The sequence below is a fragment of the Giraffa tippelskirchi genome, chromosome 12, assembly GCF_054371585.1.
Source record: "Giraffa tippelskirchi isolate mGirTip1 chromosome 12, T2T-mGirTip1v1.2.pri, whole genome shotgun sequence".
NCBI lineage: Eukaryota > Metazoa > Chordata > Mammalia > Artiodactyla > Giraffidae > Giraffa > Giraffa tippelskirchi.
This window is the reverse complement of record NC_137286.1, coordinates 14127670-14147513: the sequence shown is the minus strand read 5'-3', so window position 1 is coordinate 14147513 and position 19844 is coordinate 14127670. Positions and strand designations below refer to the sequence as shown.

The following is a 19844-nucleotide window of genomic DNA, read 5'->3' as shown; positions in this document are numbered from 1 at the left end:
CTGCGTTGGCAGGTGGATTCTTTACCACTGAGCCACCAGGGAAGTCCATTACTACAAGATTTTAAACACAAGACTGACGTTTATTTTTCAAACATTTGTGTTTTGTTCCATATCTTACGGGAAATGACTAAAATGCTTTTCCTTGAAACATAATGTTAGTTCTTAGTTTTAGATAATCTTTACTTACTTTAAAGTATTTAAAGAATTTTATTTAATTCATATAATATAAAATTTACCATTTTAGAGTATACAATTTAGTGTTTCAAGTATTCCTCAAACATATATATGTTCATACAAGTTAACACTCAACAAGTGATAGAATTTTTAATAATAAACATTTCTAAAGATTTGAGTCATCCAACAGGATCCTCTCAGTAACTAGAAACATCAAACATTGGATAACCCCCTTTCAGGGATGTTCTGTAAAGTGTTGCTACTTTGACGGGAGACAGATTAACTCTGAGGTCCCTTCTAAAACTAAAAATCTGTGGGACATACTGATTTGCCCTGCCCCCTACAGAGTGGACTCAATGCCCTCAGAAATAGCAATGGAAAAAAGGGACACAGTTTTGGCCCAGAAACAGGTGAAAACACTTTGATGAAAACTTTGATTAAAGTGAACGGTGCACAGGAGAAGCAATGTTCTTAGAGTAGCAATGGGAACAACTGTTGTTGCTGTTCAGTCGCTAAGTCATGTCCAACTCTTTTCAACCCCATGGACTGCAGCACACCAGCCTTCCTTCCCTGTCCACTATCTCCCAGTTTGCTCAAATTCATGTCCTTTGAGTCAGTGATGCTATCTAACCATCTCATCCTCTGTCACCCCCTTCTTTTGCCTTCCGTCTTTCCCAGCATCAGAGTCTTTTTCCAGTAAGTCGGCTCTTCAAATCAGGTGGCCAAAGTAATGGTAACAAGAGTTCTCAATTAGTTACACTCAAAGCTTCTGGGGTCTCCTCACCCCCAAACCCCAGGGGCCTGTACCCACTAGTGAGGTAAATTAGGATTCTAGCAGGAAGTAGATGCTTCAGAAAAGATGGGGGCTATAGTGACGATGCCAAGGGAAGAGTGAGACTCAGGAGCAGTGGAAAGGGTAGAAAGCCAAGGACCGGGGCCCCCAGCGGCATCTGAACCAACTTTCACCTGATCTTGTTATCTTTCAGTATCCCCTCTGTCTCCGAGACAGACCACTGCACAATTACCAACAGGATTTATTAGACTTTGAATTCTACATTTCCAGCTATTTCCTTCATTTATGTTGGCCAAAAATAGTGAAGCCATCCACTGTCAGCTTTACTTGTCTTCAAAGTTCATCAGTGCCTGCACTGTAAAGAAACAGAATATGAGGCTGGATACCTAAGAATATTCAGAACATATCAATGTTTGGTGAAGATCCTGCTTCTCTGGGTTCTTGGTTCCTACTCACATCTTTACTAATCTTTACTCTAAATTAAGCTGTATGAGTCTGTCCTCTTTGCCACAGATGAATTAATCAGTATTTAAAGAAACCACCTTGCTACCTTTACCTCCCTTTCAACCTGTACTCCCCAGAAAACATGGGGAGGCAGGGCCAGGAAAAATACACTATTTTGAAGTAGGCAAAACCTGTCTGACATCCTGCTCTCAATTCCATGTTTCAATGTTACAAATTCCTCTTATTGCTCTCCTGTGCCCACCTCTGGGGGGCACATTCCTCTTCCCCCATTGATATTTTCACTTTGGGTTGATTTTAGCCAGGTATTAGGAGGATAACACTAATCCATATTAAACTGTAAAAGTATAAAAATGCCCCTAACTCTTCTAGTTTTTGTATTTTTAGAGGAAAAATTCATTGATCCAAATTAATCACCAGGTAGTGAAATCTCACGTGAGAAATTTAGGAAAGATAATTTTGTGCAGGTAGTTCTCAGCTTAAATCAAACTCTGCTATTTCAATCACATATTGTCTCTGCATCAGCTGACTCTAGAAAGGACTGAAAGGAAGAGAATTCATAAATCTCTTGAGGACAGTGGGCTCTTGAGAGCTTTCTGCCAACTATCCAATCGTCACAGCTATCAAACTTGAGCCTGAGGCCCTTACTGCCTGGGTCTAAAAGGTGACCTTCAAAGAGAGGAAACACGCGTTACAAAAGGGGGTGGGCCGCCCAAACAGAGCAAAAGCCCACCTTACTATCCTAATTCCCAACAGCTGGAACTGGATACTTTTCTCTTGGGAAATAAGCTCTCAGACGTCACAGGATTTGTGTCCCCTACCAGGGAAATTCCCACGTGGCACAGTGGTAAAGAACCTGCCTGCCAGTGCAGGAGGCACAAGAGACGCGGGTTTGACCCTTGGAGAAGGGAACGGCAATCCACTCCAGTATTCTTGCCTGGGGAATCCCATGGACAGAGGAGTCTGGCAGGCTATGGTCCATGGGGTCACAAAGCATCAGATACGACTTAGTGACTAAACAACGACAACCAGAGAAGCAGAGTTGCCAGATCCTCACTAGGTTAGAAGAAATCAGGACATATGCCCAGAAAGTGATATGCCAAATGCTGAATTTGCCTTTTTTAGATGTGAGGTAGAAATTCAGAGGCTGAGATGCCACAACAGTGAACATACTCTGTCTCCCCAGTTATATATGCTGCTCTGATGAACTTAACTCCTAGCATCCATGGCTGCCCTAAATCCATACCTGCAAACTCTTGTAACCGCTTACGCTCCTCCAGGTTATACTGAAGCTTTTCTAGCAACTCAAAATACCGGAAGAGTGAATCTCTAGGCCAGACAACACGTTCATCCTGATCCATGTCCATCAGCCCAGGCAGATTCTGGTGCACGTGAGACTCCCAGTCCAACTGACCTGGAGGGAGGAATGCTTCTTAAAAATATATTGAGATTCATGGAAGTGGGATAAAAGCTGATAAATTCCATGGGGGTGGAGGTGGAGAAAGCAGGGATGAAAGAGGATACGGGAAGGAGAGAAGGAAAAGATGTGTAGCACCAAGAAACCACTTTTACAGTAAAACAAAGAAAGCCACAACCATACTTTTATTTTATTTTTTGTGTGTGTGTGTAATTAAGTTTTATTAAAGTATAAAGGAGACAGAGAAAGCTTCTGACATAGGCATCAGAAGGGGGCAGAAAGAGTACCCCCACAACCATACTTTTAAAAACTGCCGCAGAATCACAGATGAAATGAAGAGGTGTGAAGAAAGTAATCAAGGCCAGAACATTGACTGGTGGAGAAAATGGGGAAATACACACAGTGGGAGAACTCCTATTAAATTTTGGGATGTCTCATGGAAAAGAGGGGTCTGAATTCAACTGGAAGAAACCTTCTGCTTACCGATAGGGTCATAATATCTGGAGCTAGAAGCAGATGAGCAGGAGGAAGATGAAGAGGAGGAAGAAGAGAAGGAAGATGTAGACTTTCTCCTTTTGGACAAGGACTTTGACTTAGATGCTTTTGAACCCTTTCTAGTGGCACTCTGTTTAGACTCTTGTTTAGAAGCTTCTGTTAAGTCTGAAGCTGTCCCTCGTTGACTGGCACCTCTGTAAGTGAAAAGGGAAATTTCATTGCTTCAAATACATCTACACTATACGACTAGTTCAATCACTATTCTGGTCCTGGCCCTGGACTAAAAGTAGAACTTAAAGCAATGAGGCATCTCTGTTGTGGCATCTCAGCCTCTGAATTTCTACCTCACACCTAAAAAAATTGCTGCCAAGATCTAAGTTTAAGCACATCCAACCTAAATTAACCAATGGGATGCACTCCTATTAGTGCCCTTCACTGCATAACTTCTGTGCTCAATCTTACCCAGGCTTCCACATTCCACACTGCACCTTATTTTGCAGAGTTTTAGCCCCACCCACAGCCCTTGGCCCTATGTCTATTACACCACAACTATGCCCCCTACCCCCTAGATTCCATCTCATTATTAGTGGGACTGTAGGCTCAGGTCTTTATGTCTTCTCCATTTATGGTTGCTCCCTTGGGGATCTCATCTCCTGAGTTTAAATGCCTCCTAGATCCCTGGTGGCTCAGATGGTAAAGAATCGACATGCAATGCAGGAGACCTGTGTTTGATCCCTGGGTCAGAAAGATCCCCTGGAGAAGGGAATGGCTACCTACTCCTGCATCCTCACCTGGAGAATTCCATGGACAGAGGAGCCTGGCAGGCTACAGTCCATGGAGTCACATCAGACACAACTGAGTGACTAATACTTTCACTTCAGATGCAAATTTAAGCTCCTTGTCCAGATCTCACTCCTTAAACCAGACTTGTATATATAACTTTTACTCATGTAGAAAGCTTGAATGTCTAATGGACATCTTAAACCCAATCAAAACTAAACTCTTTTCCCACCAATCTTCCATTCACAGTCTTCCCCATCTCAGCTAACTGACCCCTCCTGCTCAGGTCAGAACTCTCATCCTTAATTCTTCTCTCATAACCTACATCCAACCCACTAAGAAATCCTGTTGACTCTACCTTCAAAATATATCTTTTCTCATTAGTATTGGTGCCACTCTGGCTTGAACCATCAACATCTCTTGCTTGGATAGCAGCATAGCCTAACTTATCTCTACACTTCTCTTGTTCTTCTTACAGTCTATCATCAACACAGCAAACAGACTAATCGTTCTCTCTTTTGAAAAATATTTATTCATTTGGCTGCACTGGGTCTGAGTTGCAGTGTGTGAGCTTAGTTGCCCCAGCACATGCGGGATCTTACTTCCCGGAGTTGGTATCAAATCTGCATCCTCTGCATTGCAAGGTATACTCCTAACCACTGGACCACCAGGGAAGTCCCCAGACTAATCACTCTTAAACATAAGTCATTACATGTCGTTACTCTGCTATGTTCCCCTTTTCACCCAAAATCAAAGCCTAAGTCCTTACAGTGGTCCCCCTAGCCCTACAGGATCAGGTCCCCATTGTCCTTCTGATCTCATCTCCTGTCACTCTCCCCCCTGCTCACTCTACTTCAGTCACAACAGTGTCCTTGCCATTTCTCAAACACCATCAGGCATGCTTCTTGTTTAGGACCTTTGTACTAGCTGTTCCCTCTGCCGATAACACTCCTCCCATAGATATCCACATAGTAATGCCCTTACGTCCTCCAAGTCTTTGCTCAAATGTTACCTTCTCAATAAGCCCACTCTGTTTAAAATTAAAACCCATAATGAATCCCCACCCTATACTCCAATCCCCCTTAACCTGTTCTACATTTTACTTTTTCATAATGCTTATCATATTTTTAAATTTTTAAATTGAAGTATAGTTGATTTGCAATGTTGGGTTAATTTCTGCTGAACAGCAGTGACTCAATTACACACATATATACTTTTTATATTAAATGCTTATCATATTTTAACATATTAATTTTTTTTAATATGTTCATTGTTTATTGTCTCTTTCCTCCTACTACTTTATATAAGCTCCATGAGAATAGGCATTATTGTCTATTTTGTTCACTGATGTGTTCCAAGCAACTAATAAGTATTCAATAATTATTAGTTGATGCATTTCTTCTTTTTCTTTCTGCTCTCTTGTCTACTGCTGAACATTCATGGCTTTGAATAGCATCTGTTTCATGGAAGGTACTTTTACTAGTTTCCTATGGTTGTGGTAACAAAGTACCACAAACTTGGTAGCATAAAACAACAGAGATTTATTCTCTCACAATTCTGGAAGCTGGAAATCTGAAATCAACCTGTCAACAGGGTGATGCTCCTTTTGGAAGCTCAAAGACAGACGGTTCCTTGCTTCTTCTAGCTTCTGGTAGTTGTCTGGCATGCACTGGCTTCCTCTGGCTTGTGGTTGCATCACTCCAATCTCTGTCTCCGTCTTGACAACTTTTCTTGTTCTGTGTCTACGTCTTCTCTCCCATATCTTATGAGGCTCCTTGTCACTGGACTTATGACCCACCTGGATAATCTAGGATGATCACATCTCAAGATCCTTCATTTATTTGCATCTGCAAAGACCCTATTTCCAAATAAGGTCATGTTCACAGTTTCTGGGGGTTAGGACATGGACATATGTTCTTGGAGGCCACCGTTCAACCCAATGCAATAAGTAGTTATTGAAGGAATAGAATTCTCTCTGAAAGCCAATCTTCACCTTTGGTTTTCTACCTCCTTCCCGTGTATGCATCCCACTTCACATATACACTCCTAACCTGGCATCCAGTTTGCTAATGCTTGACCTCTGTGCCTCAGGGATTAGGTTTTGTCTCCTGCAAAGAAAAAAAAAATGCAAAACAGTGAAGAGAGTTACACTAAAGTAGGAGGGTAGTAAGGAAAAAAAGAAGAGAATTCTGACCATTAAGTGAAGAAAACTGGGTGAAAAGAACAAGTTGTAGTAAAGGAGTGAAAAAGAGTGGGAAAGCCCTGAAAGTGGATAAAGAATCAGGCAATATTTTAGAGCTGAGGAATTCTAACTCTGAGGCAAATCTGTCACACAGGGGGAAATGGGATGAAGGCCAAGGAGTAGAAATAGAGGGTGAGATCAGGAAACCCTCGAGAACTGAAGGTGTGTATGAAAATAAGGCAGCAGACCTCTGGATAATCTGCCGCTTGAATATGTCGGCTTTGTGCTGGACCTCCAGGTGTGTCATCTCCTCGTTCAGCTCATTCCTGATATTCTGGAAGTTAGTAACTGCCCCAAAGGGCCATTAGGAGTCGGAAGGCGGCAGTGACTAGACCTGGGGAGACCGCTTGGGTGGGGAGAAACCAAGTGAAATAGCCATTCCAGGGCCTACACTTTCCTGTTACATCAGATTCTCTCCCTCTGTAATCCAGCAAACCCAGCTTTCACTCTAACTTCTTCCCAACTCCCCCTCCCACCAAGTTTCACCTCTTCTATGCTTACCCATCATGGCTACTATGATATTTCGAAAGATAATGGAACCAAGTAACAACCAGAGGATGACATAGATGCTGCTGAAGGCACGACTGACCTCAGGCACCTTCCAGGTGTCCTGAAGCAGTGCATACCAGTGATCCAGGGTGAAGAGAATGAACACAGTTACTATGGAATTCAGTAGGTCCCTAAAGAAAAAGGAGATGTATGTACAGAAGGAGTTAATTCTCTAAGAAACACTATCATTTGTACTCTCACAGCAACATAAGAGCACTTCTTTGCAGTTTGCTCTGGCTTTGGCTCCTTTTCTACCATACTCGGTTTTTTTTACCTAATCTTCAGTTTGAGATTGTTTTACCTGCTTTTCCTTTGTTATGAATAATCTGTGAATATCTCTCAGTATTCCATCAGTGCCTGGGGCACAGTAGGTACTCAATACATAGGTATTAACTGAACATTTAAAAATTGAATCACCAGGGAAGGGGGTTCAGGATGGGGAACACATGTACACTCATGGCTGATTCATGTGAATGTATGGCAAAAACCACCACAATATTGTAAAGTAATTGGCCTCCAATTAAAATAAATAAATTAAAAAAATTGAATCACCAACTATACATTATTTTTGCAAGTTCATTCTACACTGTGCTATGGACTTCACCTAGTAGAGTCACAAATTTAGCAAACATCATGCCTACTTAGTTTGCTGCATGAATTGATAGCCAAGTAAGTGGATGGACATGTGGCATAAACATGTGATTCCAAATAATGAATGATGATGAATACATCGCAAAAGATCTCAGAAGTTATCTAAATTTTCCCTCTTATCTCTCCACATACAAGTTGTTGAAAACATCAGAGCCTGAATAGAATGAATTCTATGACTTCCCTAAATCAACGCTCTTATAAAACCACCTGTTAGTCTAAGATAGAGACCTGAGAAGTGCTGACAAGATTGGATTCCAATTCATAAATAACTTTGTCTCCTCTAAATCCAAATAGACTTTCTACTAGTAATCAGAGTTCTCTAGACAGAGATTACTAGGATTTTACTTTTGAAAGAGTGTAAGTGTGTTCATGTGTAATTTCTATACTGAGAGACTGCAGTAAAACCAGTGATCGTGTTTGAGAGTCATGGCAACATTTATTGATCACTTACAATGTGTGAAATGCTGTGTAAGTGCTTAAATAAATTATATCATTTATCCCTATACTCATGAAGTTATGCTACTTTTAATTCCATTTTTCAAAAGAGGTAACTGAAGCATAGAAACCAGGGCTTAACCACTGGAGTATACTGCTTTTTAAAGATAGGTGATGAGGGTAAGTTTGAATTTGCAAAACCCAGAGCAAACCAGGAACTAGCTGCCCTATTCTCAAAATCGGAGCTAATATCACTCACTATTCTTTGCTTTCTCTTTTCCGCTCCCTACTGTGTTCTATTTCCATTTCTTACAATAGACTATACTTGTATTTCTGCACTTTGGATTCCCTTCCCAGTCTTATGTCCAGATTCTCTCCCCCACCCCCCAGGCTCCCCCTGGTCCTGCCTACGAGAAGAACTCATGATACTTCAGGTCCTGGCGAGTTGAACGGGTGTAATTCTCGAAGAAGTAGACACCAGCCACAGCAAAAATGTAGAAGAAGATGAGCAGCAACATCAAGAGGAAGGTCATGCTCTAAAGGCCATGACCTTGAGTCAGAGCTGTGCCAGACTCGGCTGATTTCCACCTACAGCCCAGTCAGGCCCACTCCCCCACCAGACCCTCACTTCTAGCCTGAGCCCAGTCATCTCTAGAACACAGTGGCTTGTCCCTAGCCCTTTCTCACGGACAATATTTCACAGGGTCTCTTATAGCCTTCTTTCACCCACCCAGACTGTTTCATGTTATACCCCCACATTTTTCCACTTTGCCCAGTTGATAGAGCTGCAATAGTCAAATTACCTTGAGGGCCCTGACCAGGGCCAAAATGATGACTCGAACTTGACGGAATCGTGCAAAGAGTTTAAGAGACCTTAGCACCCGGCAGATCCTAAGCAACTGGAGCCACACGGGTTGGCTTGTTATCCCTACCAGCACCACAATCTCAGGAATCAGGGACTGTAGGAAACACAGATTGGTGAGTAAAATATACCCCACAAAGCACCCAGTACAGCTGCCCCTTTTTTATCTCTTCTTTTTCATAGTTCTTTGGTCATTATCCTTTGAATAGCATTTTCTGGGGACTGTTTCCTATTCAGTCTTTCTATAAAAAATTACTTAAACTCTGCATTTCAACTTGCTCAGATGTAAAAAGGGGATAAATGCAGCGCTTATCTCATTGGATTACTGTGGAGCTCAAATTTAAAAAAAAAAAAAAGCAAGTAAAACAGGATAGTTCCTGACATTTAATAAGTGCCTAGTAACTAGTAGAAGTTATTGCTGAGGTTAATGTGATTAGATTACTCTTTGCTTCTAATAACAACTCCTGCAATGCCTGACTTTTAGTTTTAGAGAAAAAAACAACCAAAATAAGGAAGCTAGGTACATTTCTATTTGTTTCTTCCTATACTGTAATTATCTTAACTTTTCTTGTCTTTGATTCACCTAGGCACATTTCTCAGTCCAGTAAATTAACCTTCAGGATATCTATCTATCCTTACCAATACTGTGACCACAAAATCAAAGACGTTCCAGGCATTCTTCCAGAAGAGGGAAAAGCTGGATAGCCACATAAGAAGGATCTCCAAGATGAAAACAAGCAAGATGAACCAAGCTGCCACCTCCAGAGTCAGGTTCAGTGGCTCCAATTGGGTATTTGCAGATTCGAGCAATTCTGTGAGAACAGAGCCAAGGATGAGTAAAGCTTAAAGAAGAGGGAGGTTGAATGATAAGAGAATGATTAGCAACTGCTAAAAAGCCACAGTTGTGCCCACTGCTATGCCATTTTTCTTTTGGAAAATTAAGGAGTTTCTCTCCTTAATACGGAGAAGGCAATGGCACCCCACTCCAGTACTCTTGCCTGGAAAATCCCATGGACGGAGGAGCCTGGTGGGCTACAGTCCATGGGGTCGCTAAGAGTCGGACACGACTGAGCGACTTCACTTTCACTTTTCCCTTTCATGCACTGGAGAAGGAAATGGCAACCCACTCCAGTGTTCTTGCCTGGAGAATCCCAGGGACGGCGGAGCCTGGTGGGCTGCCGTCTATGGGGTCGCACAGAGTCGGACACGACTGAAGCGACTTAGCAGCAGCAGCAGCTCCTTAATACTGTTGTTGCTTCAAACTATGAAATAGAACTGAACATGAAAAATAGCTTCAAGTCATCTGTTGGTACTGGTACATGTTAACAGCTACAAGTTACTGCCTTCTCACTCTGGGGTCAGAAAGTCACCAAGGAATTGCTTAACTACCGCCAGTGCTGTCTGCTGTCCGTTGTTTGGTGTTACCAGAACACCAAACTTCACAAAGCAGCAATGGGCCTTCAGAAAAGAATGCAAATGTAGGGCCATGGTATGGAAAGTGTTTATAACATATCTAGGAACAAGAAACCAAATTCATGGGATGTATCAGGCTATAATAAGAAATTACCTGGTTGTTATTTTTATTTATTTGGCTGTGCTGAGTCTTCATTGGGGCACGTGGGCAGCACACAGGCTTCCCAGCGCAGGGGCTTCTCTCTAGTTGTGGTGCTTGGGTGGGTTTAGTCATGCAGGTGAGTTTACCTGCCTCTCAGCATGTGGGATCTCAGCTCCCCAACCAGGGACTGAACCCATGTCCCCTGTATTGGAAGGCAGATCCTTAACCACTGGACCACCAGGAAAGTCCTTTTATTAGTTTTAAACTTTTCCTTTCTGTTTTGCCTAAAATTGATTTTATTCTGCAAACTGAATCCAAATTGAACCCTCTGTAGAACCTATCTATTCGCTAACTTTGATTCCTTAACTCATCTTTCAACCCTCTTCACCTCTTCTATACATTTAATAGATATATATCATGCTGTAGAAAAAAAACATTAAGATCTAAATAGGTTTACTGTTTACAATAGCCAGGACATGGAAGCAACCTAGATGTCCATCAGCAGACGAATGGATAAGGAAGCTGTGGTACATATACACAATGGAATATTACTCAGCCATTAAAAAAAATACATTTGAATCGGTTCTACTGAGATGGATGAAACTGGAGCCCATTATACAGAGTGAAGTAAGCCAGAAAGAAAAACAACAATACAGTATACTAATGCATATATATGGAATTTGAAAGATGGTAACGATAACCCTATATGCGAGACAGAATAAGAGACACAGATGCATAGAACAATTTTATGGACTCTGAGGGAGAAGGTGAGGGTGGGACGTTCTGGGAGAATAGCATTGAAACATGTATATTATCATATGTGAAACACAACACCATTCCATGTCCGATGCATGAGACAAGGGCTCAGGGCCGGGGCAATGGGATGACCCAGAGGGATGGGATGGGGAGGGAGGTGGGTGGGGGGTCCAGGAAGGGGAACACATGTAAACCCATGGCTGATTCATGTCAATGTATGGCAAAAACTATTACAATATTGTAAAGTAATTAGCCCCCAACTAAAATAAATAAATTTATAAAAAAATTAAAAAAAAAGATCTAAATAGGTTTAAAAGCTAAATAATAATTTCTCTTTGAAACAGAATAATCTGAGAACCTCCAAAGGCACAATGACTGATATGCCTGGTGGTTAATAGAGACAAGAAGAGAATAATCAATCACCTTGAACAACACAAACTGCTGTGTAATTTTGATACATACTCAGTTTTAAATTGTTATTGTTTTTAGCAATGTTTTGGCTAATTACATCTATTATAAAGTAAGGAACACTGATATTGAAATACTATTTCATGGAGAGCAAAAGAATAATTCTGCAAGTTTATTTCAAGACAATCTTCATCAGATTCTATAAATTGCATTCATCTGATAGAAACTTTTATTTAGCACATAAAGATATCTCTAGAACCTCAAAAATCAGTGTTAAAATTATGCTATACTCAGGTTTTTTTTGTTGGAAATAAGGACTATTCACACTCATGATGTGTTATTTTCAGAGAAGGGCTTGCAAACAAGCCAAATCTTCTTTCTTTTCTCACTCTCACCATTTAGAAGCAAAATATGAAAAGTATAAAAATAAGCCAATTGGTGTTTGAAGTGCAAAGAATTACCAATATCATTCTGGAAGAAGATTAGTTCCTGTTTTTTTATGCCCGAAAACATAATTAAATTTTCACCTATACTTTAACATATATAACATGTATTTAACATATAATACACAATGTTGTAAACCTAAAACTAGTATATATCTAAATTTTTTGAAAGAAACAAAAACTATACAAATATAATACATAGGGAATTCCTTGGTGACCCAGAGTCCAGTGGTTAGGAGGCACTTTCACTACCATGGGCCAGGGTTTGATCCCTGGTCAGAGTCGGACACGACTGAGCGACTTCACTTTCACTTTTCCCTTTCATGCACTGGAGAAGGAAATGGCAACCCACTCCAGTATTCTTGCCTGGAGAATCCCAGGGACGGCGGAGCCTGGTGGGCTGCCGTCTATGGGGTCGCACAGAGTCGGACACGACTGAAGCGACTTAGCAGCAGCAGCAGCAGCAACAGCAGAGAACAAAGATCCCATTAGCCATCCAACACGGCCAAAAAAAAAAAAAAAAAAACAATAAAATAAATATATTTGCTACCCAAACCAAACTTAATATATGTTGTTGTTGTTCAGTTGCTAAGTCATGTCTGACTCTTTGTGACCCCATGGACTGCAGCACGCCAGGCTCCCCTGTCCTTTACTATCTCCCGGAGTTTGGTCAAACTCATGTCCATTGAGTTGGTGATGCTATCTAACCATCTCATTCTCTGCCTCCTCCTTCTCATTTTGCCTTCAATCTTTCCCAGCATCAGGGTCTTTTCCAATGAATCAGCTCTTTACATCATGTGGCCAAAGTATTGGAGCTTCAGCTTCAGCATCAGTCCTTCCAATGAATATTCAGGGTTGATGTCCTTCTGGATTGACTGGTTTGATCTCCTTGCTGTCCAAGGGACTCTCAAGAGTCTTCTCCAACACCACAGTTCAAAAGCATCAATTCTTTCATGCTCAGCTTTCTTTATTAACCAACCGTCATATCCGTACATGACCACTGGAAAAACCATAGCTTTGATTATATGGACCTTTGTTAACAAAGTGATGTCTTTGGTTTTTAATACACTGTCTAGGTTTGTCATAGCTTTTCTTCCAAGGAGCAGTGAAAGTCGCTCAGACTCTTTGTGACCCCATGGACTGTATAGTCCATGGAATTCTCCAGGCCAGAATACTGGAGTGGGTAGCCTTTCCCTTCTCCAGGGGACCTTCCCAACCCAGGGATCGAACCCAGGTCTCCTGCATTACAGGCGGATTCTTTACCAGCTAAGCCACTAGGGAAGCCCAAGAATACTGGAGTGGGTAGCCTATCCTATCTCCAGGGGATCTTCCCGATCCAGGAATCGAACCAGGGTCTCCTGCATTGCAGGTGGATTCTTTACCAACTGAGCTATGAGGGAAGTATAGGAGCAAGCGTCTGTTAATTTCATGGCTACAGTCACTGTCTGTAGTGATTCTGGAGCCCAAGAAAACAAATTCAGTCAATGCTTCCACTTTTTCCCCTTCTGTTTGCCATTAAGTGATGGGACCAGATGCCACGATCTTAGTTTTTCATGTTTTTGTTGTTGTTGTTTTAATTTTATACTTTGTAGTGATCTTAGTTTTTTGAATGTTGAGTTTTAAGCCAGCTTTTTCACTCTTTTCTTTCACCCTTATCAAGAGGCTCTAGTTCTTGTTCATTTTCTGCCACTAGAGTGGTATCATCTACAAATCTGAGGTTGTTGATATTTCTCCCAGCAGTCTTGATTCCAGTTTGTGATTCATCCAGCTCATCATTTTGCATGATGTACTCTGCATGTAGATTTATAATCAGAGTGACAATATACAGCCTTGTATTCTTTTCCCAATTTGGAACCAGTCAGTTGTTGGATTCTGTTGCTTCTTGGCTGGCATACAGATTTCTACGGAGAGAGGTAAGGAAGTTACCTGTTTGTTGTGATCCACGCAGTCAAAGATTTTAGCGTAGTCAATGAAGCACATGTTTTTCTGTAATTCTTTGCTTTCTCTATGATCCACCAAATGTTGGCAATTTGATCTCTGATTCCTCTGCCTTTTCTAAACCCAGCTTATACAACTGGAATTTCTTGGTTCATGTACTACTGAAATCTAGCTTGAAGGATTTTGAGTATAATCTTTCTAGTGTGTGAAACGAGTGCAACTGTACTGTAGTTTAGCATTCTTTGGCATTGCCCTTCTTTGGGATTTGAATAAAAATTGATCTTTTCCAAAAAAAAAAAAAAAAAATTGACCTTTTCCAGCTCTGAGGCCACTGCTGAGTTTTCCAAATTTGCGGACATATTGAGTGCATCACTTTAACAGCATCATCTTTTAGGATCTTAAATAGCTCAGTTGGAATTCCACCACCTCCACTAGCTTTGTTGACTCTATAATGCCACATAAAAATTCATTTCTAGACAAATCATATACTTTTAAAAAAAGCATGATCACTTATAAAATGGAAAAACTATAAATTTACACACATTTTATTATTAAAATTATATAACACTAAAATAAAATAGTAACATTACTCTAAATATTTTTACTTCAGTTTACTTTTCCATATCACAGGAAAAAACGTGATAAAATAAAATGATTATAATTACTAAGGAGGTTTTCAAAGTTATATATGTTTTCCTGGGAAACAAAGTCATAGGACAACAGAGATTGGGGAGCTTTGATCTGGAGATCTGTTACTTACATTACTGTTTTCCTCCCTATCTCTAACAGTAATATTTATGATCTGGAAAACTGCTTTTAAAAATCTAAACAAAGTCTTAATGTTTATCACATGAATTAGTCTATTCAAAAAAACTCGTTAGTCACAAATTATCTCCCTCTGCCAAATCCCTCCTGTCTTTCTATCATGCGTGCACACTAAGTTGCTTCAGTCTTGTCCAACTCTTTGCCACCTTATGGACTATAGCCTGCCAGGCTCCTCTGTCCATGAGATTCTCCAGGCAAGAATATTGGAATGGGTTGCCGTGCCCTCCTCCAGGGGATCTTCCCAACCCAGGGACTAAATCCTCATCTCATGTCTCCCGCATTGGCAGGCAGGTTCTTTCCATGAGAAGGTACTTGATGATCTTGCCAGGTGGTTGCCACACAGGCAGTCCACCCATCCTCTGGCACAATAATCATATTTCATATTTCAGCTGTTTTACCAAAAAGAATGGTTAGTGTTGTTCTATTTTGACTTGCCCATTAGATCCAAGGAATTCCATATATTTAGTGCCCATTAGATCCAGGGAATCTCATATATTTACTTTATTCTAAGGCTTAAATCTGTATCCGTAATCCTACAAGGTAAACAGTTGCCAATTATCATGATTAACAGGAAATAGGAAATGTGGGTAAAATCCTCACCACTGTGGGGAGGAAATAAAAGAGTTCAAAGCATATAGTATATGGAGTTGGCCAATGACACCAGTTACTGTTGTGTCTTAAAATACTTTTGACCTGACTGCATTAAAAGACTACTGTTAAGGTGGGAAACTTCCCCCAAATAGTGATGAAACAACGAAGTGAGTACTTCTACTATCGTTTCTGAGTGGTTTGTTTGAGATGATAATCAAATGAGTCCACTGATTTTCCAAACATTCGTTTTTAATACATTTCATAAAATTTATGACTGGTTTTAGAGTTATTTACTCTTTAAGTCGTTCTTCTTGCTCATCTGACATCTTAGTTGTACCTTTACATACATTGTGAGCTTTCTTATTTGTACTTAAATAATCTTTCTAAATCTATTTGTAAAAATGTAAATCACCTACTGATAGGCACTCAGTATCTCTATTAGGAGATTCATTACGTATATATAAAAACAGTATGTTCCCTACACACGAATCTTCAAGTTGCAAACTTTCAAAGATGCCAATGTGCGTTCACACATCCAATCACATAAGTTAGCTTATGTGTCTGGTGTACACAGTCGTGTATGCATCCTCGACAAGTGGTTGTGCTTTTGTGTACTTTACTGTACAGTACCACAGAGAGTACAGTATCTTTATTTCAAGACCAGGATGTCCAGAAGCAAGTGTAAAAACAGCAGTGATGTAGCTGGTACTGCTAAGAAGCACCAGAAACTGGAGGTCCAGAGAAAGGAACAAACAAAGACAAGAGAAAGAACTGAAGAACCAGAGAGAGTCACAACGCAGGAAATGGCGAGGGGATTTTCTTTGAGATACTATTTGCTTTTGAGGCACAGAACCCGAACATAGAACGGTACACAAAGGTTGCAGCAGCCGTTCAGAACACAATCCAGTGCCCCCGTGTCATCTAGGACAAGAAAAAATAAGAGCTACGACCCAGACATCACTGGATCGTTTCTTTCATGAGTAGAGATAGAATTGAATTCAGCAAGGAACCATAACCTGTTCAACGCCTGCCATCAACATCAGGCGTGGATGAAATTGCAGCTTGCCTTCCATCTCCTGTTGTTGATTATGCTTCAGCTCTACCATCTCCCACCTCCTCTCCCTCCTCCAGTCAGTACCTCTTCTTGCTTGTTCACTCGATGCCAACTCCTGTGTGCCAAATCTTGTAGTGTATCTTTCAAAGTACTGTATTGTGAGATTTAAAATGTTTTTTTTTTTTTTCAGTTTTTAAATGTTTTAATTTACTTTTGGCTGTGCTGGGTCTTTGTTGCTGCATGGGCTTTCTCTAATTGTGGTGAACGGGGACTACTTTCTAGTTGAGGTGTGCAGGCTTCTCACTGTGGTGGCTTCTCTTGTTGCCAAGCACAGGCTCTAGGGTACATAGGCTCCAGAGCACAGGCTCAATAGTTACGGCACACAGGATTGTTGCTCCATGGCATGTGGTAGCCTCCTGGACCAGGGATTGAACCTGTGTCTCACGCGTTGGCAGATGGATTCTTTACCACTGCACCATCAGGGAAGCCCTTATTTGTTTTTTCTTTACACTATCATGTGTGAAAAGTATTATAAACCTATTACAGTACAGTAGCACTATATAGCAGATGGTGTTAGTTGGGTACCTTGACTAACTTTGTTGGACTTATGAATACACTCTGGGAATGACTCGTTCATATGTAGGGGACTTACTTTATTAGACTAAACTAACACAAGAGATGCAGCTGGTTTTCCCATCTCCGATTCCTTAGGAGTCTACTACCCCTACCTCTAAGTGTCTGGACTACGTTAGACTACTTTTGAGAGCCCTCTCATTGTTTCTAGGTCTTAGCAGTTGCACAAATCCAGGAGACTTAATATAATTGTCACTATCACAATTCAAATAACATTCAAAAGTGTAAAATGATCAACTTGAAGGAAAAATGACTTCTACCCTTTCATTCAATGTGAGTTCTCACCTATTTCAACCATCAATACAACTGTATTCAACAAGATGAGGAAGATGATAAAGTTTCTGAAGACAGAACCTATCTTCTCTTAAGGAAACATACAGAATGAAGTTCTTTCTAATTTATGCAGGCGACATAATTAGGGCAATAGAACCAGTGAGAATGAGAAGAAAATGGGGTTTGGGAAGGAAAAAATAAGTCCTTAGGCAGATGATGAGGCAAGAAAGAGTAAAATGGGATAAAAATGAGTGGCAAGAGGGACCTCCCTAGAGGTCCATTGCTTAAGATTCTGCCTTCTAATGCAGGGGGTGTGGATTCAATCCCTGGTCCGAGAACTAAGGTCCCACATGCCATGGGGTACAACCAAAAATTAAGAAAAAAAACTTGTGGGGGGTGGGGAGAATGGGAGGAAGGGATAGTTAGGGAGTTTGGGATTGACATGTACACACTGTTATATTTAAAATGGACAACCAACAGGGACCCCGCATAGCACAGGGAACTCTGCTCAATGTTTTGTGGCAGCCTGGATGGGAGAGGAGCTTAGGAGAGAATGGATATATGTATATGCGTGGCTGAGTCCCTTTGCTGTCTGCTATCACAACACTGTCAACTGGCCATACTCCAATAAAAAATAAAGCTTTTTTAAAAAAATAAGTGGCATGAAAGGATACGCTCAAGGACCCATCCAGCCCATAAGGAAAGAGGTGGCCTCTCGCTGCATCGCACTCGAAGCGTGCTCATTAGCCTCTGGGCATGTGTAATACGTTCTACATGACGAGGTTTTATAGAGAAGCGTACAAGCTGGTGCTGATCTCCCAACAAAAGTTTCTTCTGACGGGAAGAATCTACATCAAAAATAAAAAAAGGGACAGTGGATAAATATAAAAAGAAATCTTTGGGAGTATCAAGAGCAGGTAGGGTTGGGGGGCAGAAACACTTGCTAAGTAATGGACCCCCCAGAGTATAGGGGCTTACCTTGCTGTTCCTTCACACAGCAACTAATACTAGTTTGAAGTAAGAGCTAATCTATTGCTTATGACCAACACTGTTCATGCCCAAGATAAGTTACAGGTTCAACCCTCAAAGTTTTAAGTGTCATTGGTAGAAACATCCAGGCCAGCCAGGGCTACTAGCTATCCTAGGCCTAAAAACGAGTGACATAGTTCTATCTCCTGGATTCAGAGCTTTATTTATTGTCTTTATCAAGTTTGGTGTAACTTTTTAAAGCTGCAACCAAACCAATCTCCCCTGAATTTTCCACCCTTAAAATTTTCTCTGCTTCCTACTCTTTGGAGGGTGTGGTTACGTGTGTGTGTGTTCAGTCACTCAGCTGTGTCCCACTCTGCGACCCCATGTACTGTAGACCCGCAGGCTCCTCTGTCCATGGGGTTTTCCAAGCAAGAATACTGGAGAGGGTTGCCATTGCCTCCTCCAGGAGATCTTCCCTACCCAGGGATGAAACCCGCATCTCCTGCATTGGCAGGCGGATTCTTTACCACTGTGCCACCTGGGAAGGGTGTGGATGGGAGCCTTAAATGCATCTTAGTAAAGAAACAGGCTGCTGACCAAGTATCTCTCGGATTGTGTGCCGTGGCACAGCTTGGCTCAAGCCTTGCAGATGCTCGATGAGAGAGAACGTATCAATGAGCCGGGAACGAATGGCGTCAGCCCGGGGTAGTTGCATGTGTCCTGGTGGGTGATAAGTGGCCATGTCTGTTAAGAAAATAAAAGAGTGTCATTTCATTTTTGGAGTTGCACCAAGGTTTAGAGATTCTCTTCCCTTTCTCTCAAGGTCTTCGCCCTTAAGAAGACAAGCACATTGTACTGAGACTCAAGGCCTTTTCAAACAAAAGGAGACGCAAGTCATTCAAGAATCTGCGTAGTTGGCTAAGCGGCCAGGCGCCTTCACCCGTGTGACAGCATTTCTAGTTAAATGCAGCAGCCACAAAAGGTAGGAGTCCCGGGGTTGGACAAAGAGGAATTCAAGCACCACCTGGACCTGAGGGAGTCAGGTAATGCTAAGAGGTGGAACAGTGGGAGGGCCCAGGGACTGCCCCCGAAAAGAAAAACCCAGTTCCACGAGGAACTGGATAAAAGGCAACAGCCTGACATTTTGAAAATGTGTCCGATCCCAAGTGTGAGCACTCCAACGCGCTCCCTTGGGTGCTAGCTTCTTCTCTCAATTCCCGCTTCTGGGCCTCACCTCAGCCCGGGCTCTCTTCCGCCCACTCAGCCCCGACTTCAACTCCTCCGCCTCCGGTTCTGGCGCCCCCTGAGCTCGGCTCTCCGCAGGCGGGACGAGCTCAGGGTCGGCTCCCAGCTCCGCAGGGCCACACGTCCGGCTCCCGCCCGGTCCCCCGGGTCCCGGTTCTGGCTGGTCCCGGGACCCACCCCCAGCAGCAGCCAGCGACCCGGGCCCCCCCTTCGCAGTCCCGGTCGCCCCGGCGCTCGCCGCCTCGGCCCCGCCCCGCGCTCCGGCCACTCGGCGGTTACCATCTGGTCCCG

The 19844-nt window shown here is 42.0% G+C and overlaps 1 protein-coding gene across 11 annotated transcripts; it reads right to left on the bottom strand.

Moving 5' to 3' along the window:
• Positions 1-1195: 1195 nt before the first annotated feature.
• On the bottom strand, positions 1196-19803 carry CATSPER2 (cation channel sperm associated 2). 11 transcript variants are annotated; one of them, XM_081548317.1, is made up of 13 exons: positions 19543-19803; positions 18906-19052; positions 18011-18184; positions 17349-17417; positions 9500-9672; positions 8802-8957; positions 8410-8534; positions 6865-7043; positions 6552-6651; positions 6173-6229; positions 3330-3535; positions 2676-2843; positions 1196-1322 (listed from the first exon to the last, which is right to left on the bottom strand). In XM_081548317.1, exons 2-13 carry the CDS (start codon positions 19048-19050, stop codon positions 1291-1293), a joined length of 1584 nt encoding a protein of 527 aa, XP_081404443.1. In that variant the 5' UTR covers positions 19051-19052; positions 19543-19803; the 3' UTR covers positions 1196-1290. The 11 variants fall into 11 exon arrangements, with proteins under 11 accessions (XP_081404443.1, XP_081404448.1, XP_081404445.1 ...); XM_081548322.1 differs by having other exon boundaries at positions 6552-6637; positions 6953-7043; XM_081548319.1 differs by having other exon boundaries at positions 8428-8534.
• Between the last annotated feature and the right edge of the window lie 41 nt (positions 19804-19844).

What these genes read in the sequence shown, in the direction of transcription:
- CATSPER2 (XM_081548317.1), bottom strand. Translation starts at nt 19,050, where the DNA reads ATGGCCACTTATCACCCACCAGGACACATGCAACTACCCCGGGCTGAC. An exon ending in TGTATTGATGGTTGAAATAG is followed by an intron (nt 9,673 to 17,348) that starts GTGAGAACTCAC and finishes CTGTTCTCACAG; the next exon opens with AATTGCTCGAATCTGCAAAT. An exon ending in CAGATATTATGACCCTATCG is followed by an intron (nt 2,844 to 3,329) that starts GTAAGCAGAAGG and finishes TCCTCCCTCCAG; the next exon opens with GTCAGTTGGACTGGGAGTCT.